This window comes from Pipistrellus hanaki, assembly GCF_964339955.1.
Source record: "Pipistrellus hanaki genome assembly, chromosome: 3".
NCBI classification, from domain to species: Eukaryota; Metazoa; Chordata; class Mammalia; order Chiroptera; family Vespertilionidae; genus Pipistrellus; species Pipistrellus hanaki.
In genome coordinates this window covers 141,452,575-141,479,643 of record NC_140505.1, presented here as the reverse complement: position 1 = coordinate 141,479,643, position 27,069 = coordinate 141,452,575, and the positions used below count along the sequence as shown (strand labels likewise).

The following is a 27,069-nucleotide window of genomic DNA, read 5'->3' as shown; positions in this document are numbered from 1 at the left end:
GCAGGATGGATGTGCTGGTGAGCGGAACAGGAAAAGCCCACTTATCAATGTCAAGTCCTGTACTATCTTGGCTTCTAGAAATTGTGGTTGTGAGACATCTAGTTGCTCAGAATGGACTCTGGGCCTCTGAGGAAATGGGAAAACCAGGACTCCTTGGTCCCTGGCTGCAAAGGAATGAAAATGGTAAAAAGACATCTCTACCCCCCAAGGAAACCTAGGTGCCTGGCTGAGGAGTACAGCCTGGAGAAATGGACCTTGTCTTTCAGGCCTGGCTTTTCCTTATCTGCAAGCAGTCCCAATGTTGACTCCTGTGTCTATGGGGACTAAACTGATACCATCTGAAACCCGGCTCTGCCTGCCTCCGGGGTTTGCTGCACAGATAAAATGAGGCATTTGAGGTATTTATTTAATGACCAAGGCCTCAACCAGCTTTCAGCAAAGAAGTCTCTGGGAACAGCGTGAAGGTCAGATTTTCCTTCTGATCCCCACCCCTCCCCCAAAGTTTCTGATTCCAGGGATAGGCCTCCCGACCATCTCTCTCCCACTTCATGGGCAAGGGCCACACATACAGCAAGTAGGTTTGGCAAAGCCAGTTGAGACTTTATTTAGGAAAAAAAAGAAAACAAAAAACAACAACACTTGATTTGGCTTTTAGTCGGGGGCACGGGAAAGAGGTGGACCGCATAGAATAAACGCTCCCCACCCCAAGGGTGAGCAAAGGACTGAGAGTGAGCAGAGGACTGGGGCTGAGCCTCAGGCGGGGCTTTCTGTGCCAGCAGCGTGGAGGTTAGGAGCTCCCGCAGTCATCATTCACTTGGGGAGGACATCAGACGACTCAGACACCAGCTTCCCATCTCGGGTCTCAATCTTCTTCACGACCACTGTCTTGGAGGAGCTGGTGCGGCTGAAGGAGCCGGAGCTCCCGCCAGAACCCAAGCTGGCCTGGAAGCCCAGGCCATAGTTGAGGTTCCCATAAGTTGGGGTCATCAGTCCACCTGGTCAGGAAGAGGCAGACACATGAGCACAGGAGCCCTGCACACATTAGGCTCCAACGCCCCCTTCTCCCTCCAGTGTCCCGGGATGGGGAACTGCCTGGTTCACTACCTCTGGACTGTCCGGGAATACCAGGAGCAGGGGCAGAGCTCTGGTATTAGCTACGTGACCTTGGACAAGACAGTTCACTGGGCCCCAGCTTCCTCAGCTGCACCAGAGGGAAATGTTTAGGGCAGGGACGCACCTGAATAGCCACTGGTGGTCTTGGTGTGGATACTCATGTTCTGCATTCCAGATTCCAGCCTGCACCCAAAGGACACACAGATGTCAGGACCATCTCCTGGCCCAGGAACACAGAACCCACCCCCTCCTCACCTCAGTCCCAGGGGATAAAGTACCAGGGCCAGTCAAACACCCCCCACACCCACCGGTTCTCCTCGCCCTCCAGCAGCTTGCGGTAGGTGGCGATCTCCACATCCAGGGCCAGCTTGACGTTCATCAGCTCCTGGTACTCGCGCAGCTGCCGGGCCATGTCCTGCTTGGCATTTCTCAGAGCGGCCTCCAGCTCGGCCACCTTGGACTGAGCGTCCTTGATGGCCATCTCCCCACGCTGCTCAGCATCAGCAATGGCGGCTTCCAGGGAAGCCCTCTGGCCTTTGAGACCCTCGATCTCAGCCTGGAGTCGGCTGATGTTCCGGTTCATCTCAGTAATCTCGGTCTTCGTGCGACGCAGGTCATCGCCGTGCTTCCCAGCCAAGGTCTGCAGCTCCTCATACTGTGGGGGTGACATGAGGAGTGAGGCCCTGTGCCCCCACCACCAACAACAACAACAACAACATGCACGCACTGCAGGCTTTCTTCCAGACCTCTGAGCACAGGGCATCCCAATCTCCCCAGCACCCACTCGGCAGTCCCAGCCCATAGCAGGCAGAGTGTTGTTTGAAATCCTGCACCCTGCTCATGAACTGGCGCACAGAACTGGCCAGAAGGGGAAAGCCAGCTTAGTGACCCTGCTCTTCACCTTGATCTGGTACATGGTCTCAGCCTCAGCCCGGCTGCGGTTGGCGATGTCCTCATACTGGGCCTTGACCTCGGCGATGATGCCATCCAGATCCAGAGAGCGGTTGTTGTCCATGGACAGCACCACAGACGTGTCGGAGATCTGGGACTGCAGTTCGCGAATCTCCTGTGGTGGGGAGGGAAGGGGATGAGGCCCTGTCTCTGCACACAAGGAGCCCCCTTTTGCAGGAAGGCCTTCCTTAAGGAACAAGCTAGGGGAACAATAAAAAGAGAGGAGCAGGTGGGCCTGAGGACCTGGGAGAAGGCAAAGTCCTGAAGAAGCAAAATAGGTCAAAGACCTGGGACCTGGAGGGATGTAAGGATGAAATGAGGAAAGGAAAAAGAAAACTTGTCTTTGGGTGAGTAACCGAAAGGGCTGGGCCCTTTGTGATATCAGCTGCTAATACTGAGCCCACAGTGGGCTCAGAACAAAGACTCAGAACAAAGACATGAGAGAGAGTGTGCCATTGGGTCATCATTCTATGTATGATGACCTTGGTCGGGCTTTTTCAATTCTCTAAGTACATCTTCTGATCTGTGAAATGGGGTAATCAACCCTCTCTCATGCAGGGGGGCATAACTAGAAAGCACCAATACTGAGTTAATATCGGTAACTGTAATTATTCTGAGGTGGGCCCTTGTCTGTGGTACACTTGGGGCCGGGAGAAGTCTCTGATGAGGTTGGGGCAACAAGAACATACCTCTTCATACAACTGCCTGTAGAAGTTGATCTCATCGGTCAGCCCTTCCAGGCGGGACTCCAGCTCTACTTTGTTCATGTAAGCTTCATCCACATCCTATGGGGTGTTTTGAAGGGGGGCCCTGAGCTGGGTGACCACAATGGACCCCAACCCAAAGGCACCCAATAGCCTGGAATTCTAATTATTGTCTTCCCCACATCGCTTGTGGCCTCATCCTCCAGGCCAGCCTCTGCCCCATCACACCTGCCTCCCAGCCCAAACACCTTTTCTCAGTTTTCTGCAGCACCCCTCCCCCTCCTCCTTCAGGAAGCCTGCTAATGCTAGATCTCCAATTCTACTGCTCCATTTCCATGTCCCAGCATCAATATCCAGAGTTCTGTCCAAATGCACTTCCTTAGCTCTATTTTTGCCTACTTCTCCTGTATATCTAGGAAGTACCCAAATGTTGACCCATTACTTAGAAATATTTAGAGACAGACCCCAGAAAGCCTTAGTCAGAGTATCTAAGCCCCAACCTCCAGTGTCTGGTGAAGTAGAGGACTCCCTCACCTTCTTGATAAGGACGAATTCATTCTCCATCTCTGTGCGCTTGTTGATCTCATCCTCGTACCTGGTAAGGACAAGACTTAGAATTAAGGACCAAGGCAAAGGGGAGGTTACCTTGAGTCTTTTTAGGGGGACAAGACTATCTTAAATTTTTTTCTCATGGAAATGCAGGATATAAAAGGGCTGGCCTGGTCCTTCTGCTCATCAGCCAGTGGGGAGGCCTAGAACAATACACCTCTCTACAAATCCATGAATATTCATTGGATTAGACATAGTAAGCAACAGGAACTAATGAGATCTCAGACAAAAGGGGCCAATGCTATAAACATATATCAGAAGCCTGTTGACTACTGTCTCTCTGAGGTTTACTATGTAAATATTAACATACAATTTGTTGTCCAAATCTGAACAATTCTGAGACTAAAGGGGGGTGGGTACAACTAACAGTTATGCCAGGGCAATGGGTGCAAACTAGACTGTCCTGATAAAACCTGGTCACATGATCACCCTAATTATATAATCTACATTATCCAAAAATCAGAGGGCCATGGGGTCTGAGGCCTCTGGCCCCCTGGGTTGACAGAACAGATGAATTCAGTTGGGCCAATGGCAGTGTGGAGGAAGGCAGCTTACTTGTTCTTCAAGTCCTCCACCAGTCCCTGCATGTTGCCAAACTCTGCTTCCAGCCTCAGTTTCTCCTGGCCCAGCGTGTCCAGCTGCCGCCGAAGGTTGTTGATGTAGCTCTCGAACATGTTGTCCATGTTACTGCGAGTTGTCTTCTGCTGCTGCAGGAGGTTCCATTTGGTCTCCAGAATCTTATTCTGCTGCTCCAGGCTCCGCACCTGGAGGAGGAGGGAATGCAAAGGTCTGCATGAGGCCAGGGCTCAGAATCTGGGGGCAAGCAAGCAGTGTGATGCACTCCCCAAACAGTGGGTCTCCAGAACCCAGGGAGCTACTCAGTTATCACCTAACAGAGACAACATGGTGAGTGGGGTAGGGAGCCATGCCCTTCTAACTCTGGGGCGGGGGCATGAAGGAGACAGCTAGGAGAGTTATGTTGAAACTATTTTGCAGAATAAATTCATCTTCTTGAGTTAGATTGTACTAACGTATTACAGATCAGTAAAAATAGCCAAGTGTTAACACTTTATATAAGACTGAAAAAGAAAGGGTGTGGGTGCAGAAAGAGACCGGATTAAAATCGTATAACCTATGGATGAGGACAATGGCGGGGGGACCAGGGGCGGGGGGTGGGGGAATAAGGACAGAGGGTGGGGCAGGAACCGGGTGGAAGGGAGCTATGACGGGGGGTGGGAGGGGGGGGGGGGAACAATTGTAATAATCTGAGCAATAAAGATTTATTTTTAAAAAAAAAAGGCTGAAAAAGAAAATATAGATTGTTCTATTATCTACTATTATCATCATCATTATTATTTGGAGTGACGTTGAGGAACTCATACAGCTTATAGAGAAACAAAAGCCCTAGGACCTGGAGAGTAGTGACCAGAAGACCTGGGTTTTAGCCAAACACTGCTACTAACCTAGGCTGCATAACCTTGAGTTGCTTCCCCTCTGAGCCCAGGGCTCCTCACACCGGCAATGGCCTAGAGGAACTCAGGCAGGTCCTTTCAGGAGCCCTCTCCTTCTCCTCCTTCCCCCCTCCCCTCCCCCCGCCTCCCCATCTGTACAAAATCACTTGTGTCCAGGGAAAAGACAAAGGACTGGGCAGGTCTGTCGGCAAATGGAAGACTTCCTCCTACCCTATTCCCAGCCCACCACACCCAGGAAACCCTCGCCTGGGCCCCAAACACCCCAACACGAAGGTCCTGGGTTCCTTGGACACAAGGAAATCCAGATCTTAGGATGAGATTAAGGCATGTTAGAAGGGAAATTCCAAAGTTGTAACTTTTTTAAAATTGGGAGGGGCTTAGAAAAGAAGGTTGACTTAAGGGTCTGGCCTAAATCCAACAAATCCCCTCTGTAAATTCCTTTCTTCTCCAGGTCATGCTGCCTCAAAATTATGAAAAATAAGTGATTATAACATTTGCCAAGGGCCCTAAGCTCTCTTCATTAATACTTGAATTCATTCATTAATACTTGAATAGTCAAAATCTCTGAGTTAGGGATTCTCATGCCCATTTTATAGATGAGGAAGTCAGTTTCAGCAAGGGAGTCCATCAAAGGGAAGGGCGGAGCACTGAGAACCAGGAATTGGGACTCAGAGCCAGTGTTTAACTACTGGAGGGGAGGACTCAAGAGCTATTAGAACGCAGTCAAGAAGCAACGTCTAGGGTGCCTAGAGCCAAGGAACTCGGAAGCCCTAGTTCCTAAGAGGAGTTGAGCTTCCTAGGGCACTCCAATCCCTAAAGAGGCTAATCTGCCCCAGTATTTCCCGCTTTCCGTTCCCAGAATGCCTCCCAGGAGCCAGTCAGCAGGGAGGCCCAACCTTCCAGCGCCTGAGGGAGGCCCCAGGGGCTCCCTAAGGAAGCCTACCCCCAAGGCTGCAAAACGCGGCCTGGCCTACCCTCTGGGGAAGTGGACCCAGGACGTTGGGGTGGAGCCTGGGAGGGAGGAGAGAGGGGACAAGGGCCGAGTGGGGAGAGGGGCGTTGGCGGACAGACACCTTATCTACAGCCATAAATTCTGGGGTTTAATAACAGGACGTGAAACCTGGGCGGGGCGTCCAACGTAACCAGACTTTGAATCCTGGATGGGCTTTCTTGGAGCCAACCCCTGGCATCGCCCCACCTCATCCCCACACATACCCCTCCCAATCCCAGACTCGAAAAGCTTCCCAGGTAAGAGCCGCAGCTCGCCGCCCAGACAGTCCGCCTTAGCCCTGCACCCCATGAGGGGGCAGGTCACTGCCTGGCCCGGCCCCGCTCCCTGCAGGCTCCAGGGCAGGGGCCAAGGATGACTCATCCGGTGCCCCCCACCCTGTGGCCTTGGAACACCAGAGGCTTCGCTCAATATTTGTCTGTTTAGATCAAGACACCAGTTCCTTCTCCCAAAATCCTATCAAACTCATTCTTTAAAAAAAATGCTCAGGGAAACCGTTGGGGAACTGCTAGGGGAGAAGGTGAATCCCTCCCACCCAACAGCTAAACAGCTGGGACTGGTCCAGGCTGAAAGCTTTAGCCACGATCAGCACTTGGGTTGGGTGAGATGAGTGAGGGAGAGAGGACGCCCCAAGATTTAGAATCAGAAGCTGTCCCATCCCTACGGGCAGCCGGAACCAAAGTGCATGGGAGGAGTGAGTCATAGGTTGGAAGAAAGGGTTGCCAGAGTGGCTGGGGCCCAGCCGGAGGCCAGTGGGGCCTGGAGATGTGCCCACAAACAGGGCGACCAAGAGAAAGGGCGTGGACCCTCTTCAGACCCCAGGCCCAGCTAGCCACACAGGGAAAGCCCTCACCTTATCGATGAAGGAAGCAAACTTGTTGTTGAGGGTCTTGATCTGCTCCTTCTCCTGGTTGCGCACGGCCTGGATGTTGGGGTCCACCTCCAGCTTCAGGGGGCTCAGCAGGCTCTGGTTCACTTGGACAGCTGTGATGCTCCCCATGCCCCCAGCCCCTCCGTAACCCCCAGCCAGGCTCATGCTGGTGCCCAGGCCACCTCGGTAGCTGCTGCCCACACGGGAGAAGGACGAGGAGCTGATGCGAGTGCCTGGCGCGCTGGAGTACGAGCGGCTGCTGAAGGCCCGGGGTCCGGAGGTGGACACCTTGTAGGTCTTCTGGGTCACCCGTGTGGACATGGTGGAGGCTGGAGTGGAGGCGAGAAGGCTGAACCTGGCAGAGACTCGAGAAGAAGCCAAAAAGCTGCTAGCAAGTGGGGGACAGCATGGCCCTTTATAAAAGAGAGCCCAGCCCAAAGGCAGGGGGGTGGGCCCGTACCTGAGTGGCTAGGCCCTGAGGAGGCCGGGCCTAACCCGACACCTGCCACCTACAGGCCGCACTCAGGTGGGGGCAGCAGAGAGCTGCTCCTACCCTGGAGCCCATTCCGGCACCACCCCCCAGAAACCCAGGAAAAAGCAATTGGGCATGAATGTGAAACTGCCAGGAATCCGGGGGCCTGCACAGGTTCCCTGGAACAAAGAGGCAGACCGGCGATCACCCAGCCACGGCAACCCTGACTCCTGAGTCCTGTCTCCTTCCCTCCTGTGGGAAACCAGTGCCGGGACTGAGAAGCATGGCAGGACAGCGATCCCTGCCATGTGGGTCTCCTGTGAGCACCTGACGCCCCATGTTCTTCTCTCTCCTTTGAGTGACTATGAAGGTCTGCCCAAGGCTGGAGGACAGGAAACTGAGTTCTGAATTCTTGAACCTGATCTCACCATTTGTCTAGACTCCCCTCAGTTACTGTTGTTCTCTCAGCACCTGGTGTGGTTCCAAGAGGGGCTGGGTAAATATTTGTGGAATGAACACACACACACCACACACATGGGCAGTCTTCCTTTTGGGTCTGCTGGTACAAGATAAAGTGAGATCCAACACAGCACTTTTCTTCCCAAGATCTCAGGATTCCCAGAGCCAGGCTGAATATTGTAGGCCTTCCTGAAGGGCCCAGAGAATGAGGAACAAGAACTAAAAAGGTAAAGGAGTTGAGGGGAGGGGGCACTTAGGAGAGAGGAGTTGTGTTGGGGTCTTCACTGCTCTCACTGCTCCTTGGGGCAGTCATTCATTCCCACAGCACCCAGTGGTGATTCAGGAAGGAAGGCAGGGTGGGGTGGGGTGGAGGAGGGGGTCAGGGGACTGATGGTGAATCATTCTGCAGCCATCCGGGCCCTCCTTCTCTTCCCGGGCCCCCAAACAGCCCAAGGAAATGAAGAAAGAGTCCTGCACCTGTCTCCCTGAACCCATTATCTAAATGAGTCAGAGCAGCAGGTTGTGGCACAGCGTGCACCTGCAGGTTGGAGAAAGGGGAGCTGAATAAGACACCCCAGGCCTGGGCGGGCTGGGTGGGGCAGGCTGTGCGTGGAAGACAGGTTTGTTTGGGTCCCCGAGGCAGAGATTCCAGCTGTAATCGCCTGATGATGGGGCTGAATTCTCTGGAAGATCCTGCAGGGCATGAAGTGGGGACTAGGTGGCTCTAACCAGAGAGACCAACAAATACCAATCACTCAGATGCCTTGGGGGACAGGGCAAGGTGGCCCACAACCCCAAACCCAGAGAAGGGGGGTGACTTACTGCCCAGCTACCAGGAGGGCAGTTATACAGGTTTCTCCCCATCCTTTTCCAGCAGAGACAACTGGGTTCTCAGAAGGACAGGCACATAGACCCCTCCAGAGGGACAGAGAGACCCAAAAGCCCCCTCCTTGGGGGACAAATATAAATCCAAAAAAGGCAGACACACAGATAAGATCCCTTCAGACTCACATACACACACACACACACACACACACACACACACACACACACGACAAAGACACATTGTAAAGTCCCTTCCAAAAAGACAAATCAGGACACTCCCAGAGGGGACGCAATGACCACATCCCTTTCTCCCTCCCCTCTTCTCCTCTCCTCCTCCCCAGGCTCCTGGCCTCCCGGTGGCTCTGTCAGGCCAGGGGAAATCCAGTTAGTGCCTGTTTGCATGGCCCTCTCCCAGCCCCTTCAAACAATGCTCAATTTTCCGAGAGTGATTTGAATGCATGCCACCCTCTCCCCTTCAAACATGGACATGTAGCAGGGCAGGGAGACTTCTACCAGAGACCAAAGGGAGGGTTATGGGCCCAGTGCCAAACCAAAGACAGAGAAGGCGGAAGGAGAGAGGGAGGGGCCGGTCAGACTGGTATGGCAGCTATGAGGAGAGAGGACAACCAGCTCCCCATTCCTTCCCCTCCCCCACACCGTTGTTGGGTGGACCTGGGCAGACTCTGAGGGGAAGGACCATACCTAAAGTCCTGAGCACAAGACAGCAAGCCAGAGCCCCCTGAACTCTCAGGCCCTCCGCCACCACCCACCTCGTTCCCTGGTCCAGAAGTGCCCTGTATTTAAGGTGAGAGCAAAGAGAGCTAGAGGGACACTATCCATTGTCAGATCTCACGGTGTGTGTGTGTGTGTGGTGGTGGTGGGGGGGGGGGGGGGGGACACTTTGCTGGGGCAACCCAGAACAATCTAGGACCAGAAGTGTCTGCATCTCATTTCTCAGTTCCCTGTTGCTCAAAGATCCAGCCATCCCTGCCCTCATGTCCAGACTCAGCCTCGGTGGGAGAGAAGAGGCCAGCATTGCTCTCCAGAATGTCCCTGCTTGAGGTGTCAGGGAGGAGGCAGAAGGGGAAGGCCCCCGGGACAAGGGCCAAGCCATGAGAGAAGAGACAGCCGGACTGGGGCAGCCTGCAGGTACAACTCCTGGTAAGGCTGACTGATCACTGTGTTGTGCCCAACAAAAGGGAAAGTGTTTGCCATGACTGTGTCTGATCCAGAAGACTCTGCCCCAAACCGCCTTTTCTGGAGAACAGAAAGCGGGGGAGGGAGGAGACACTGGACTGCCCGCCCTCAGGAGGCCCTGAGTCCTTGGGCAGCTGTGTCAAGTCTGTGGGCAGAAGTGGGTGGACAGGGTATCACTACATCACTCACAGTGATTGGCAAAGGTGGTCTGAACAAATTCTTCTCAGTACCAGGACTGAGGACACAAAGACACCACATCCACAGCAGCATTATTCATAATAACCAAAACAGCCCAAATGCCTGCCAACGGAAGGATGGGTAAACAAAATGTGGCCTCTCCATACAATAGTGCATTATTTGAAATAAAAAGGAATGAAGCACTGATACTTGCCACGAGTGGATGAGCCTTGAAAGCATTAAGCAAAGTTAAGCAAGCCAATCACAGAAGGCCACATATTGCATAATTCCATTGATAGGAAATGTCCAGCATAGGCAAATCCATGGAAAAAGAAAACAGATTCGTGGTTACCCAGGCTGGAAGGAATGTAGGTGATTGCTAAAAAATAAATAAATTACTAAAGAATAAAAAGTGTTTGTTTTGGGGATGATTCAAATGTTCTAAATTTGATTGTGATTCATGATTATACATGTCTGTGAAAAAAAATACTAAAAACCATTGTATTGTGCATTTAAATAGTTGTGAATTATAGCTCAATAAAGCTTTTACCAATAGAAAAGAGTGAGATACTACAAAAGCATAAATTAGCTACATGTATATTTGGTGACTTTATGGACCATCATAGGGATGAGGAGATAGATGGGAAGATTTTGTTTAGATGCTCAAGGTAAAGAAGTTCCCCCTCTCTAGATTAATAAACAGGATGGTGTCCCCAAAGCACTAAAATAACTTTAAAAAAATAGACACAAGTCCAGCCAGTGTGGCTCAATGGTTGAGCATCAGTCTATGAACCAAGAGAGGTCACAGTTTAATTCCTAGTAAGGGCACATGACCAGATTGCTGGCTTGATCCCCAGTAAGGGAGTGTGTAGGGGACAGCTGATCAATGATTCTTATCATTGATGTTTCTATCTCCCTTCCTCTCTGAAATCAATAAAATAGATTTAAAAAAAAAAAAAAAAAAAAAAAAAGATGAACACAAAGAGATTAGCTAAAGAATATATATGCATACCCCATGGACACAAGCATAAGGTGTGTCAGACATAACATGTCTGTCAGCCAACGCTTGTGCGGTGATGGACAAAGGAAGGGGTTGGAGGCTGGATGGAGAAAAACAAGGGGGGGGGGGGGGGCAGGAGTGAAGACATCGCAATAGTGTTGACAATAAAAATAACGAAAATAAAAGATGGGCTCTATCCCCAGTAGGGGATGTGCAGGAGGCAGCCAATCAATGATTCCCTTTCATTATTGATGTTTCTATCTCTCTCCCTCTCCCTTTCTCTCTGAAATCAATAAAAATATGTTTTTTAAATGACAATTTAAAATCTTATTGTTGACATATAATAGTTGATTTTACACTGAGCAGCCAGCAAGAACAATTAGTTTAAGTAGGAATCCACAGATGGTGGGAACACCCATCAGTAAATCATATCATAAATAATAAAGTTGATTTGATTGTTGATTTTTGCACTGTGCCTCAAGGCCAAAATTGTTCATAGTCTATGCTCAATAAGTGGTGACAGTCTTTCTTCATGATTAATGGTGACTCTGGTGATTAAAGCCAGCAGAATGGGAAGAGGCTGCTAGACCAGCCGCAACCTCCTGTTCTAGAAATCATGAGTCTGAGGTACCTTACCATTTGTTCCTTGGGTTCACTGCAGCAAGATTCCTAGATCAGGTAGGGGTTTGGACAAATGTCCAAATTCTCTTCACTCTGAGAGCCTTTGGTCCATGTCCCAACTCCATAGAACTTTACACATAGGTCAGACATTCACGAATGTTCTCAGAATAGAAATTTGGACTTTGATAAATGTGCTTAGACATCATTAGATCATCCATGGAGAAAAGGTGGCAAGTTAAGCCTTACTGCAGGGGAAAGGAAACATAAGCCTATGGGGGAGGGGACATTCTCCCCTTTTCCCTCTTGGTTCTTCTGGTTGGTCAAATAATTACAATGACATAAAGCAGAGTAATAAGAAAAAAATAAAAATAAAATTTTTGTTAATCCTCACCCCTGGATATTTTTCCATTGATTTTTAGAGAGAGTGGAAGGGAGGGAGAGAGACAGAGGGAGAGAAACATCGATGTGAGAGAGACACACCAATTGGTTGTCTCTTGCACACGCCCCACCCAGGCCAGGATCAAGTCTGCAACCAAGGTACGTGCCCTTGACCGGAAATTGAACCTGTGACACTTCAGTTCTCCAGGCCGACATTCTATCCACTGAGCCAAAAACAGCTAAGCCAAAAATCAATTTTTAATACACAGAAAATTCACATAAGCATGGAAATTCCAAAGATGGGAAGGCAAAATGAAGTATATATGTCATTCTGGATTAAGGAGAGGAAGGTAGGGGTCTGGGACTTCAAAGGGAGTCACAGGGAGATGAGAAAGAGCAAAAACTTGGTAAACAAATGTTTGCCCGGACCACCCCGAAACAATGAACACATACAGAAGTCTAACAAGCAGAGTTGGCTAGATTCCTCCCTGTCTCACACATCATCCAACTCCCTTCCTGGAACAGATATTTCAGTCTGAATTCCTTTGGGGAAGGTGAAACTCTTCTTGAGTTTGTTGGGCTTTAACTGTTGTCAGCTCAAAATAATCTGCATGCTGGGAGACACGTCCTAGGAAGACTAGTTCTGAACCTCTACAAGCCCAACAGCCTGGTCACATTCTCACAGCCTCATCTCCACTGATATCAAGCCAGAAGAGGCCGATCACTGATGGGCAGTAAAGCCAGCTGGGAGATTGCAGCTGTGGCTCAGCCGTTGGAGTCCTTCCCCTTAACTCTGGTTCTCTGTCTGGGCATGCTATACTCCAGGTGGTCATAACACTCCATCTGCATTTTTTTTTTTTTGAAAGTTTCCTCCATGTAGCCAGAGTTGAGCACCAGGCTTTGGCTCTGTTCCCACCACCAAGACCTCCAGGAACACACTTTTCCTCTCCCCAAACCCAGAGCACTGCAGAATCCTTGCTTACAAAGAACAATAAATCTGCCCCTCAAGGAGGGAAACAGATAGTGGCCAGTCTCCAGAGCCTGACCCTCCACTGCACTGGCCAGGTACACATATAGATACTGAGTGGAGCTGACGAGGTCCCACTCATGCAGTGAGAACAGCAATGTGGTGGGCCTGGATGATGGGCAGTGGAAGGCAGGACATCACCAGAGAAGATTCCCAGAGGATGGTCCCTGGAGGAGCCCTCAAAAGGAATCACACAGCAAGCTGGAAAGGTCCTGTGAGAACTGGGTCCTTAATGGCCTTCACTGTATGTTGGGAGAGATAGACAAACATGTAATTCCATATTCTAATATTGTAATATTTATACTTATACTAGAGGCTCAGCGCACAAAATTTGTGCGCGGGTACAGTCCCTAGGCCTGGCCTGCAATCAGGGCCATCTTCCCCAGCTGCCCACAGCTGGCCCCACTCCCCCCACCCCTGGCTCCCCGTCCACCATAAGACTATCAGAGCCTGCCAGCTGGGGAACTGAAAGGTGGTCAGTGCGCCTCATAGTGACTGGTCCAGCAGTCGTTCTGATTGTTCCCCCTTTAGGCTCAATTTGTATATTACCCTCTTATTATATAGGATAGAGGCCTGGTACTTGGGTAGGGGCCAGATGATCTCCCTGATGGGGGCCCCAGATCTGGGTGGGGGATCCCCGCTGGGGAGTGGGTTTGGCCGAGGCAAGGGGCAGTGGGTAGTTTGCAGGCCAGCCATGACCCCAATCAGGGTGGGGGTCCCAGCTGGGGGGCGGGACCACCTGGGTGAGGGGCCACAGGGGGGTAGTTGGCCAGCCACCCCACCCTCATTCAGGGTGGGAGAGGCTGGTCAGGGGTGGGGCCGGCATGGAGGAGGAGCTGGGTTCGCTGGCCGCAGAGGGAATCATAGCAACCAGTCTTCAGTTGTTATGGCATTACAGTTGCTGGCTTTTTATACATATAGATGGTACAAAAATGCCTTACAAATATTAATTTAATTTTCATAAGAACACTATAAAGTAGGTGCCCTAGTCACTATTTTTGTCAGATGAGGTTAAAAACAAGCCCAAGGTCACACAGCAGTTGGCTCTTGCTCTAGGCTCCTAACCTCTATATCATACTTCCATTGTAATGATGGAGAGCAAGAAAAGGGGCCTGGTGGTTTAACAGCCCAGAGAATGTCCTAGATCAGCAAGCTGGAAGTAGCAGGGGCAGGACCTGAGAGGAGGGGACTGAAGACAGCACACTTTGATGGGCAGAGGAACAGAGTGTTAGCACTAGATCCAAGGATCCCCCAAGGAGGCAGAAGAACTGGTGGAATGGTGAAGGATGCTGAAGCGAGTGCTCTTACTTCTTTGTTGCCTGAAGGTGGTCTTGTCTGGAACAAAAACTTCTGAGCCTCCATTTTTCAACCCCCAATCCCAGTTCCTCAGAGAAATCTAGCACTCTGTTTATAAAGGGGAGCTCTTTGTGGTCTAAAAAAATCCCCTTAAAACCTATAACATATGGGGTTGAACAAGAACCTTTGAGAGCCCTGGCACCTGTACTTGCCAAGGAGCCCTAGGTTAGGGCCCACTTTCATGAACTAGTCCAGATGCTTAGCCAGCCCCAGGTGAAGAGAAGTGACCCTTCCATGCCTGGTACAGAAGAGAAAGCCACACAACATGGATGGGGGCAGGGGTATTGTGAAAACTCATGGGTAAGTCACAATCCTCTGGTCTCCATATCTTATCCCACCTCACCCAGGAAAATGGTCATTGATTTAGGGTATTCTCAACTTTTTCAAAGTCATGAGTCAGAGCCTGCATGAAATGATCATTTGTGTATAGCAGGCTGAGGCAAATGGAAGGGTCTGCTTGGGGCCAGGTGTGCTCAGGCCAGAGACTATGGATGCCCCAGGCCTCACTTAGATACTCAGAGGGTGATGGGCCCAGCATATAGCATAGTTATAGCCCACTCTTGGCACAGTCAACATGACCAGGAATCCTGGCTGGGAAGCTCTGCTTGGGGAGACCAAGCTGTTTCTCTGAGGTGAGGAGCTGAGATAGAAACACGAAGGAATGGGATGCAAACAGATAAAAGGCAGCCCACATTGGAGAGAAGGCTCAGGGATCAATGGCATCCATCAGAGCTGAAAGCCATAACTCCCATGTCCTCTACCCAGCCATAAATATGTAGTCTGAGGTCAATCACCTGCCATAAAGGAACCACAGCCCCTGGAAAGGCAGGACTGAGGAGGGGGGTGTCTTCAAAAGTGAGCTGCCCCAAGTCCAGTCCTGCCACCCCTTCTCTAGTTGCTGGAGTAGAAGGAAGTAATGACTCAATCTGGCTGAAATTTGGCTGCAACTCAACAAGTCACACCTGCTTGAGTCTCAGTCTCCTCCTCTTGTATTAGGATTGATCTAAGCAGCTTTTAACATTTCTGACTCACCTGCACTTCCATAAAACATCCCAAAAAAAGTGTTATGATTATTCATATCACCCAAAGATTCCAAGGAATTTGACTTCAGTCTAAAAACAATGAGGATTTTCTTTGAAGGGTGGAAGGTAAGGATAATACGCAAGTGTTTTGTGATCATATATATTCAAAGCTTGGCCTTTGCTCTCAGAACAAACAGGAGCCAAGCACTCTACCAAAACAAACAACCTCTCCAACCTGTGCCCATGCAAGCTCAGCCTATTCCACCTCTGTCCCCACAGCACCTTCACAGCTAGTCAGTCACTCCCCCCCACGTGTGTATGTGTGTGTGTGTGTGTGTGTGTGTGTGTCCCACATATACACAAGGCAAACTCACAAGAGTATGTGCCACCCTCACCTTGCCCATCCACCCATCACAGCCATGTACACACCACTCTTCAACACACACCCCACATGCACCCATGCACACACAGCCATAACATCCAAACCCAAATACATGCACAATATTGCTCAGGGATGCTTTTTTTTTTTTTTTAATCTTTATTGTTGAAAGTATTACATAGGTCCTCCTTTGTCCCCCATTAATGCTCAGGACTCTTGATTGAAAGTGACTGAGACCCAACTCAAACAGTCTTAAGCATTTAAAAAATCACTTATTTGCTCACACAATGAGAAAGCTCAGGGGTGCATTTGGCTTTTGGCATAGCCAGATGAGGGACTTGGTGATGGCATCAAGACCATCTTTCTCTACATCTCTTGACTCTCTTTTCCTGTGTTAGCCGCCCTCCCTGGCAGACCATCTCCATGCTGTGGCAAGTGCCTCTTTCCCAATCCTTCCCACTGAAGTTCCAAGGCTGACTCTCATTGGGCTGACTTAGGTCACATGCTCCTCCCAGAACCAATCACTTTGGCCAGGGGACTAGAATACTGTGATTTTGACTGAACTGGATCATGTGCCTAGTCCCTAGTGAGGGTGGTCAGCCCCACTCAAACTATATAGTGGGGGCAAAAAGAGGTGATTTCCAAACAACGAGGAAGAGATGTTGGACAGGTAAAAACAACAGATGTTCACTACCCGCACTGACCCCAGTGTACACAAAGGAATCTGTGGAAGCCTCGAGGGCTTCAGGGGTAGAAAGATATCACTGTATACACTGAGCCCTTGTATAAATAGAAATATTGCCTGGCTAAAGTCCACCTCTGCACTTTACCCACAAAGTATAGATTACCAATGAATGAGTGACTCAGACATATGCTATAGGACTTTAGTTGAACAGCTATTTAAAATGGGTTTGGGCTTAACCAAGCTGAATTTAGAAAAAAAAAATTAGTTATGGGCGAAAAGATCTGGAAATGCAATCAGTCATTGAATGGGAAGTATTACAGAGGTCTTAAGGGGATAGGTTTTAAGGGGATGTTTTTCAAACCACATGTTTACCCTGTAGGTCACAGAGGCCAATGAAAGTGTGGGGCAGGAAAGTGGCATGGTTAAAACAGTGTTTTAGGATGATTAAGCAGACTGAGACATGTAGGTTAGATGGTAGGGGCAAACACTGAAGGCAAGAGACTAGAAAGGGGACTCTTGCCGAATGAAACTGAGGAGGCTTGTGGTGTATTAGGAGCAATGGGATCAGAACACAGGGATGGAACCTAGCAATGGTAAGAAGGAAGAACCATCAGATGTGGCCATTGATTACATGGCTGAGGCCAAGGCGAAGGGAATGGAGAGGGTAACTCATATGCATTTCTGGTAGCTCCCTGCTAAACCCTTTTACCTTCTACTCCAGCCAGACTAGTGCACACATTCAAGATCCTAACAGACAGAGCAGTGTCCTCTAGTGTCTGGTTCCTATCTCTGTGCCTGCCTCTGACTGGCAGGGTTCTGGCCCAGAGTAGATGCCGCAAAGTGCATGTGTAGACCTCGCCCTGAACATGCAGTTTTCACTTGCCTCCTTACCTTTATCGTACATGATTGCACCCACATGCAGCTGCCTTCACTTCGCCAACAACATGATGAGGCTGCCTAAATCCTCCATGGTCCTCGACAATAGATATGAGCAAGTGCGTTTTCTCCCCTCTGATTATGCCATATCTGGAGAACAGTGTTTTGCTCTTGCCTGGCTCTTAGGAGGCACTTGGACAAATGGAATAGGGAGAGACATGGGAACCTCAACTTGCAGAGATACAGCTGAGGAAGCTGGGAGTGTGAGCCCTGGAGAAAAGGAGGCATGGACTGCAGCAGGAAGAAGGGACGTGGCCCAGCAGGAAGAAACCCCCAGCAGGACTTCTGCTCACCGTAAACTAAGACTCCCAAAACTTGGAGATTTGTACAGGTAGGATCTGCACCATCCTCTGGAAGTTGTAGCTTTCCCTACATGAGGAAGGGTTCAAGCAGAAGGTCAAGGGGACTCGAGCATTCACTGGGTTGTTGGAGCCTCAGAAACATGTCCTGAGGGCCTATGTGTGCTGCATACTTCACCTCATTTAGACTCAGAAAGACCCGCCAGGCCCAGGTTGGGAAAGTGCCTGAGTTCACAGAGCTGTGAAGGGAAGAACGGAAGTTGAAACCCATGGACTCCTCACTGGTGGACTGAAGTCTATTAACCCAGGACCCACTGCTCCCTCCCCTACAAGGATGCCTGAAAGTGTAGGGAGAGTGGATGAAGTCAGAGGAATTTGACTCCTAATTCTAAGAAGTTGGGCAAATGATTTCATCTTTCTGAGGCTCCTTTTTCTCAGCTGAAAATGCAGATAACTACCTTAGAGGACCGATGTGAGCATTAGATAAGGGAACAGAGCCTGTCTTGTAGGTTCTCAGTCAATATTAGCTTTGACTCTCACTACCCCTCCCTGCCTGTCCCTCTGCCTTTTTCTAAAGACTTCCCCTGTGCAGCTTCCCTCACCCCCTGACCCTTCACCGTCTTCAAGCCCACTCGTGAAGGAACTTGTGTCTGCACAGGCTTTAAAACAGTTGCCTCATGAGAATGTAAGTCCTGTTCCCCTTGCAGAATGGGACAATGTTTCATGAATTTTTGTGTCCTCTGTAGTATCTGCCCAGCATGGGTAAGTACTCAGATGGAAGACAGCACTGGCTCAGAAGGGTTAAGGGTAACTAGAAGGAGGTGGCAATTGGGGCTATAAGGAAAAGTCTACAGGATAGTAATAAAGGATTGCATGCAAAAATCTGCCACCATGCAAAACCGGAGCTTGTAAACGCAATCCTTAGGGAGCTGGCCATGCAAACTTAGCCCTGCCTATTGACAACCCTTCCCTTGCCCAACTCTCAGCCCAGGGTTCTTTTTCCTGCTGACCATGACCATGGGGTAGGGGTGGGGGAAATGATGCTGATAATTTTGACATCTCATTTATTGGGTTCCCACTGTGTCAAAATGTCAGAGTTCTTACACATTTATTTGTAATCCATGAGGAAGGTAACATAATTCCCCATTTTACAGATACAGAAACTAAAAGTCCTTAAAGACTTGACCTCAAGTTTGGGAACCCCAAAGCTTGAGCATGCTCTTGCCAGTGATGGTCTCTTTCTCTTATTGTCCATGTCCAGTTGCCTCTGTCAAGGAAAGCAATAATGTGAATAACCCAAAAGAATAATCCATAAACATTTTACTTATTTATTAAACAATCAACTACATATATTCAATTAGCATTTGTCAAACATCTAAATTGCCTCTCCAACCTTAGGAATTTGAACAGATTTAGGGAACCTCTCCCCACTGAAAGGAAATCTCCGTAAAGACAGGGACCTTGACTGTCTTTTTAACTATCATAGCTATAGCATTAAGAAGTGTCTAGCGGGCGGGGGGGGGGGGGGGGGGGGGGGCAATGGTAAGATATGTACACATATAATACCTTAATTTAAAAAAAAGTGTCTAGCAGGCATTCTATTCCATCAATATATAAGGAACAAATTCATAAACGAGTAGCTCAGCCTGCACCATTGTGTGTGATTTTTGTGTGTGTGTGTGTGTGTGTGTGTGTGTAACAGTGAAAATAAGAGAGAGAAGGAGAATGCAGCTCAGGTCAAGGGGGGAAAACCCTGCTACCTACCACCCAATTATCAACCTTTGTCTGGAATTCCCTGGTCTCTAAGGGTTAAGATAACCCAGAGGGGGACAGAGTGGCAGGTAACGTAATTCTTATGGCAGGTCTGGAAGCTGAGAATGGGCTGGGTCTGGGCCAGCCCAGGCCAGTTTAGCCTCAGGGAAGTGTCAGGCAAGCTCCCATGGCAACACAACTCAGTGTATGTTTGTACTTGTTCCCAACAGAATTCCATGCTGGGGTCATCCATTCCCCAAGGCCCTGCAGCCCCTTCTCCTTCCTTGCCTCCCCAGGTTCCCCAGGGTGTTATCTCAAGAACCTAAGAGAAGCTTGAACAATAAAGAAGCCTCCAGAACATGGGAGGCAGAGGAGAGAAAGCCTCACCAGAGGAGAAGGCCATTTCTGACTCAGAAGTGTCCAGCTATAGAAGTCATATTTCTCCTCCTACCATGGGCCCACGCTTCCCATGGCTCGCCCCCTACCAACCAGCCCTCCCCACACATGGCCTGCCCCGGTTGCATTTGGCAGCCAAATCCCACACCAACTCTCTTCCTTCCTATGCAATTCACCAGACCAGAGACCCTCCTCTTCTCTCTGTCCCTCCAGCCTAACTCTACCCCAAACACCTCTTTCAGAAAGCCTTCCCAGCTTTCCCTCCCAGGCTTCTCCCTCCAGGCCTCCAGCCTGGACTTTGTTGGGTATCGCCAGCTCTGACCTGGTCTCCCAGGATTGGCACCCCCAGTGGCCCAGGAGTTCCCTTACATGGTAATGACAACTTTTAATCCATCCAGAAACTATGAAATAAACATTATCTCCATTTTAGAGCTGAGGAAATAGCCTCAAGGTTAAGAATAGCTTGTGCTCCTGCAGTTAGAAAACAGGAAAGGCAAAAGCGGACCCTGATTGCCTTCAAAGCTAGTGTTGCCTTCCTGCCTTACACCCCTCTCTCCCTATTTCTCCAAGATAGTACCATAGGCCAGGCACTTCCTGTGCAATAGACTTTTATAACCCCATTTAATCCTCACAATTAAGCCTATGAGGAAAGTACAAACAGCCTCATTTACAGATTATGATCCGGAAGCTCAGAAACATTTAATATGTTTCCTAAGGTCAAATAGCACATAAATGCCAGAATCAGAATTCAACCCAATTCTTCTAGCTCTTAGGTTTCCCAGCCCACCCCATCCTCCCACCCCACCCCCACCCCCCAGCCCCTCCGGGGCCTAGCCAGAGACAGGCTGGGAGATGCAGGAGGGAGGAATGTAGACAATTCAGGCCAGCCTGAAGGCTTTGACTGATCAGCCAGCACCTCTAATAAAGAAGACGCCTCAGGAGGCCTGCAGAAGTTGTCCCACTGGTCTGTGCAGGCCTAGGACAGCTGAGCAGCTGAGCGCTGCCGGCTCAGTAGCTGACCCCTGAGCTCTCCACTCTTCCCTCTCATCCTATGAACTGACACACCCTCAAGTCCTTTTACTTCTGCAAATTCCTACTACCGCCTCCAAAGTGCTTTAGGATTTGTGAAGAAAATGAAATAAAATTAATTTTCACTTTGAGAATTATTCCATACAGTTTTTGGAGTAATAGGGCATAGCAGGAAAACATTAATTTGGGACTCAAATACCCTGTGTTCTAGTCTTAACTCAGTCTACAAATCACTCCCCGTTCTGGGCTATCGTCGTCTCATCTGCATAATGAAGGAGCAGTTCCATTTATTTCTAAAATTCCTTGCCATTATGCTTGATTATTAATTATATTTAAATTAAGTTGGGTTTTAGGACTTTGAATTTTTCCCAAGTGATTACAATGTAATGGGGAAGACACAGAACTAGAAATCATACTTGATTTGGCTGTCAGCTTTTGTTCTGTCGCATATAAAATAAACTCTATAATGAGACGGGTGAGATTCTCGGCGCCCCCTGTAAAGTGCCAGTGTGGGTCTCCTACTGTGATGGGAGAAAACTTCAAACTCCTCTCCAGGAATCCTCCCCTCCTGCCATTTCCTCCCTGCACCTCAGTTTAAGGGCTCCTGAAATGAAGCTCGCCCTCCCCTGCGCTCCGCTGTCTCCTCATCCCTCCCGCTGCAGTGACAGCCTCTGAGCACAACACAACATACTAAACAGTGACAGGGAGCAAAAGGATAGACAGAAGGAAGGACGGACTAACCCAGGAGTAGTTGGAGTAGAAATGAGGGGCTAGGGAAGGGGGGGGGTTGCTTTGAAAAGGGAGCTGTGCTGGGTCTCTTCTCACTCAGACCTAGACCCAGGCAGGCCTGCCCAGAAGCCAAGAAACAGATGAGAGGAGTCAGGGCAGCAGGCCTCAGTGGCGCAGGAGCAGCTCGAGATGGTGAGGACATAGCCTTCGGGGGAGGAGGTGCAGAGCAGGTTTCTTAAAACTATGCTCTCAAATGATCTGCAATTCCCAGAAGAGACTGAGTAAGATTGGGCCAGGCCTGGGAGGAATGCAGTGGGAAGGTATGTCTGCACAACAGATACCACCCAGAGAAGGAGCCTGGGGAGCCATAAATCTGCGTCCCCACCTTGGGAAAGCCAGGAGAGCTATCTCTGGAGCTCAGTCTGAGTCAGGCCTAAAGGTGTGAGGCCTGTGAGTCACTTCAGGGTGTGGGGTCCATCCAGAAATGAGAGGGAGTAAAGGGAGGGATGGGTCAGGCTGATTTGATGCCAACAAAGGCTAAAGTCACATTTCTACCGGTCAGTCCCAGACCAGACGTTTCCCTCCCAGGAAAGTGAGGTCCTGGGGATGGACAGCACTGTCATCTTCATTAGCTCCTATTACTGAGCTCTGGGGTTCATGCATGGCTCTTGGGTTCTTGCCCAGCCTAATGGGTCCTCACTCTCTCTGTCACTATTAACCACCTTTCTAGCTATAAAAACTACAGTTGACTCACCCAGTCTCTTAGAGGACAGGCACAGGACCCAGAAAACATAGGTCTTCGCTCCAGTCCTGTCCTCCTCTTCCCCTTCCATGGGGTTACTCTGAGGTGGGCCCTGGGTCCTGTGGAGGGAGGAGGAGAAAGGAGGCCTGTTCCTTTGCTCTCTGTGTCCCTGAAAAATTCTCCACCTCCCTGTGATGTTCCCTCCTCCTTCTTGCAGGCAAGTGAGACAGGGCCCTGGACACGTGAGAGCACCCTCTGCCTAGTGGGGGGGAGATGACAACATGATCTGCCCTGAGGCTCCCAGTCACGTACACACTCTCACACTCCCTCTGCCCCTCTGTCCCTGTTCCCTCCCCGCTCTCCACTCGCTTTGCTCCAAGATGTCTTCTCCCGGTGCCCAGCCAGACTACTCTAAAACACCACTCCAACCCTGTAATTAAAGCTATGCCCCAGCTCAGAGCTTCCGGTTGCCTTCAGAATAAAGGTCAAACTCATCTGCAGGCTGAGCTGAGCCTTCCCTGCCTGGCACTAGCTGCCTCCCTGCCCCCGCCCCAGGGCTGTGCCCTTCCCTCCCACCACACCTCCCTTCACCTACACCTGCTGAAACCTTACCCCTCCTGCAGGCCTGGCTCCAGCACACCCCATTCATTCTGCAAACATTTACTGAATGAAAATCACACACCAGGGCACCTCTCCAGGCAGCCTGCCCCAGTCACCACTGCCAGAAGCCGGAAGCGGCCGCACCCACAGAGACCCCAAAAAAGGGCCTTTGTTACACCCCTGGGCTCAGTACACTTACCTGAGTGCCCCTCCCTAATAGTAAACCTGATCCTCGGCATATAACAGGCATCGAACATTGGCTAATGGGGCGGTCTTTCATATTTGTCTCATGTGATCCTCACAATGACCTTGAGACTTCAGGATCATTATTCTTACTTACAGATGAGGAACCCAGGTCTCAGAGAAATAATTTTTTCCAGCAGCAGCAGTCAGACTCAAACCAGAGTCCCCAGATTCCAAATCCAAGGCCCTTTTACACCAGCACAGTCACTTCCTTCACCTCAAAAGCAGTCATGTTTTATATATGTTTCTGTTTCCCTCAGCACCCAACACAGGAACTTCTTTGATTCACTGAATGAATGAATGAATGAATGAATGAATGAATGGTTCTATTATTCTATTTTCTCCAGATGAGACCTCATCTCCCCTGGGGTCCCCTATTTTCTCTCCCCCACATTTCTCTTTTCCTATCTTCTGCTCTCCTTCACCTTGGGCTCCAAGGATCCAGAAGACAAGTGACTGAGCTGACTGATACCTGGGATTGGATATGCCTCCGGGCCTCCACTGACCAGAAACAGCCCAAAGGATGTAATCCCAGGACAGGAAGGCTCCTCCCTACACCCCACTATCCCATTTGATAGACCATGTGAATCCTAGTCCTTTCTTCCACCTCTCCCCAGTTCCAGTAGGACATAGTGGGCAGGAGGGAGCAGCAGAGCCACAGAGAACAGTGAGGGGGTGGGAAGGGGACTACAATCAGTGACTCACCATTCTCATACTTCCCCTGCAGTGGGGGTAGAGGGGCCCCTGGACACTGGAAATCCCAGCCCATGCCTGGAGAGACGTTTGGGTGTCAGTTACCTGGACATGAGGAGGAGGAGGAAGAGCTCTGTTTATACCAAACTAAGAGGCAGCCATGGCAACGGAAGCCAGTGCTATCAGGGCAGAGATCAAAGGTCTTGGCCAGACTGAGGGCCCTGCCATCAGCCAGCCAACTGAGCCTGTTGCCCAGATAATACCAGCCAGTCCTTCTCTGGCGGAGCACCCTCTTGTGGGCAGAGCCCATCCTGAGAGCTGAGAAGGGGCAAATCTGAGGAAGAAGCCACCCATTTTACAAAACTCATGTGTTCCCATCCCCTCCATGTCCTTTCTGTGAACTTTCTCTTTAGAGACAGACAGACGGACAGACAGACAGATAGACAGACACTGAACCAGGAGGAGCTCCTGGCCTCTGTGCTGGGGCAAAGAAGGAATGGGAAGCTGAGGCAGCAGCTAGGAAGGGCCAGTGTGGATGTGTCAGTCAGGGAAGGCTTCCTGGAGGAGGAGAAAGCTGAAGATAAGGAGAAGAGTATCCCAAAGTAACAAAAAGACATTGAAGTCTTCAGAGCAGAAGAGGGTATCTCCTCAGCTGGTGTGAGAGACCAGAGATGCACTATCGCTTCTTCCTTTCTGCTATTTACCAAAATCATAAACTCTTGGAGCCCGAAGGGGCCCCACGGCTGCCAATACCATCTTTAGCAATGCTTCACCTGTTATCTGTATCCATCCCCACCCTTACCTCCTTCTTGGAGGTGGAGTTGGCACTCCCTGTGCTCAGGGGCAGGCCTTCCACCTGTGCTGTGAACCCCACACCCTCAGAAACTTGCTCCATCAAGTAGCTTCTCCCTCTGGCTCTGGTACTCCCACCCTCATCCCAGGATGAATTTCACCCCTCTACCTGTATCCCTGAACAAATCCCTCATCCTTTAAAAAAACATAAGTAAGAAGCCAAAACCGGTTTGGCTCAGTGGATAGAGCATCGGCCTGTGGACTGAAGGGTCCCAGGTTCGATTCCGGTCAAGGGCACGTACCTTGGTTGTGGACACATCCCCAGGAGGGGGTGTGCAGGAGACAGCTGATAGATATTTCTCATCGATGTTTCTAGAACTTTGTCTCTCTCCCTCCCTCTCTGTAAAAAATCAATAAAATATTTTTAAAATAAAGTAAGAAAGGAAAGGAGAGCAAGGGAGGGAAACCATCCTTGACCACTGACTCCTCTCTCTCCTTGCTTCCATAGACACTTCCCAAAAGAAGAGGCCATATTCATTATCATTTTACATCTCACCCTACCTATGGCCACCCTAGTTACCATCCACAGAAATTATCACATTCTTCAATGATCAATTTATAGCCAAATTTGCTGTGCTCTTTTCAAGTTGTCTCTTAACTGGCCTCTGAAGGATATTGCAATGGGCATCGCTGACCATTCCCTCTTTCTAGAAAGACTGTCCATACTATATGTATACAAAACAAGACATCTTGGCCTCCTGACAGCTACTGAATTTCTTGCTATGTCCCTGACCACTCCTTTCCAGTCTTCATTCCTGAATCTTCTTTATCTATCCACCACTTATATCTGCAGTCCTTTATCTTTTTGGTGGGCCATACATCCCTTTGAGACTCTAAGACAGAATCACAAATTGCCAGCATTTCCCATATAACTCAAGGGACGAGTGCTCAGGGAATTCATCTACAGAGGCCAGATAAGAGCCTCTGTTACACCTCTTTTCTCCTAGCCAATTCTATTCACTCCCTGGATTGCCATCTCCAGACTCTCAAGAGAGCTGCACACCTATGTTTCCAGTCCTCACCTAGATGTCTCACAAACTGAGCCAAGATCTAAGGCCACCCTCTTGGCCTCACTTCCTCTCCTCATCATTGTCTGGTGATCACTATTACTCCCTCCAAAGCAAGAAAGCTGGGAATTACCTAAAGCCCCAGGGACGGTACTAAAACCTGCCTCATATGGTTGTTACAGAGCTAAATAAAATGCGCTGTGTGGAAAGCATGTATAATCATGCCTGGTGCATCATAGGTGCTCAATAATTGTTAGTTGTTATTGTTGCTATTCTTCTTGTCCCCTACATCCAATTAGAAGCCAAGAGCTGCCAACTCTTACTTCTAAATTTCCCTTGAATCTGTTCTCGTCCCTATATTTCCACTGTGTCTCCCTTAGTTCAGGCACTCATTATCACTTGCCTAAATGATTGCAGTAATCTGCAGTCTTGTTCCTTCATATCTTTCTATGACATATAGCTGGAGTGGTCTTGCCAAAATGCATTTCTGATCATGACACTTCCCTGCTTCAAGTTTCAATGTCTCCTCAGCCCTTGAAACATTAGCCCTCAGCCTTTAGTGCATCTCTAGATAGAGGGCCAGACCCTAACCCCAAAGAGTATGATTGTACATGGGAAGGTGGTATCTGGGCACCTGCATTCATAACACGTTCCCCGGTGGATCTGTTGCAAAATAAAATAAAAATTAAGAACCAAGGAAGTGTAAACTTCCCATGGCCTATAAGACCTCCTTGACCTCATCCTTACTCAATCTTTCCCACTTCATTTCAGACTCTTCCTTTTCTCTGCTGCCCACTGACTCATATATTTAACAAACATTTATTGAGTACCTAGTAAGTTCAAACACTAAGCACACAATAATGAGAAAAATAGACATGGCCCATAGAGCTTACAATGTAGTTGTAAAAAGATAGTAACCTAGTAACCACATTAATAAAGATATCAATATAAATTTATATATATATATATTTTTATTTTTTTTAATGAGACAAACATGATCCTATAAGAGTATATTAAAAAGGAAGATGGCCTAAATTTGAAGGAGTTAGGAAAACTTCCGTGGGAAAGCTATGCTATAAAGTGTACATTAATAGAAATATAAAGTATATTTAGATATACTTTATATAAAGTATACATTAATAGAAAAGGCTGCCGTGAGGGGAAGAGACTGATCGAGACACGGGGAATTCCATGTGCAAAGGCCCTGGGTAAGCAGGAGTACAACATGGTCCAGAAACAGAAAGATGGGCACTGTAGCCACATTAAAAGGGAGACAAGGTCTGGCTGATGAGGCTCAGTGGTTGAGCATCGACATATGAACCAGGTGGTCACAATTCTATTCTGGGTCAGGACACATGCCCAGGTTGCAGGCTCAGTCCTTAGTAGGGGGCTTACAGGAGGCACCTGATCAATGATTCTCTCTCATCATTGATGTGTCTCTCTCTCCCCCTCTTCCTTCCTCTC

At 49.3% G+C, this 27,069-nt stretch overlaps 1 protein-coding gene and 1 long non-coding RNA gene across 2 annotated transcripts; both read right to left on the bottom strand.

The window, feature by feature from the left end:
* Window positions 1-575: 575 nt before the first annotated feature.
* KRT8 (keratin 8) lies at window positions 576-7,282 on the bottom strand. The gene is made up of 8 exons (XM_084877318.1): window positions 6,712-7,282; window positions 3,933-4,141; window positions 3,303-3,363; window positions 2,754-2,849; window positions 2,015-2,179; window positions 1,422-1,768; window positions 1,238-1,296; window positions 576-995 (listed from the first exon to the last, which is right to left on the bottom strand). Exons 1-8 carry the CDS (start codon window positions 7,048-7,050, stop codon window positions 811-813), a joined length of 1,461 nt encoding a protein of 486 aa, XP_084733444.1. The 5' UTR covers window positions 7,051-7,282; the 3' UTR covers window positions 576-810.
* A 10,973-nt stretch (window positions 7,283-18,255) lies between these two features.
* LOC311619216 lies at window positions 18,256-23,924 on the bottom strand. Its single transcript, XR_014794459.1, has 3 exons — window positions 23,759-23,924; window positions 22,223-22,329; window positions 18,256-18,829 (listed from the first exon to the last, which is right to left on the bottom strand). It is a non-coding gene; the product is annotated as an uncharacterized lncRNA (long non-coding RNA).
* Window positions 23,925-27,069: the final 3,145 nt, after the last annotated feature.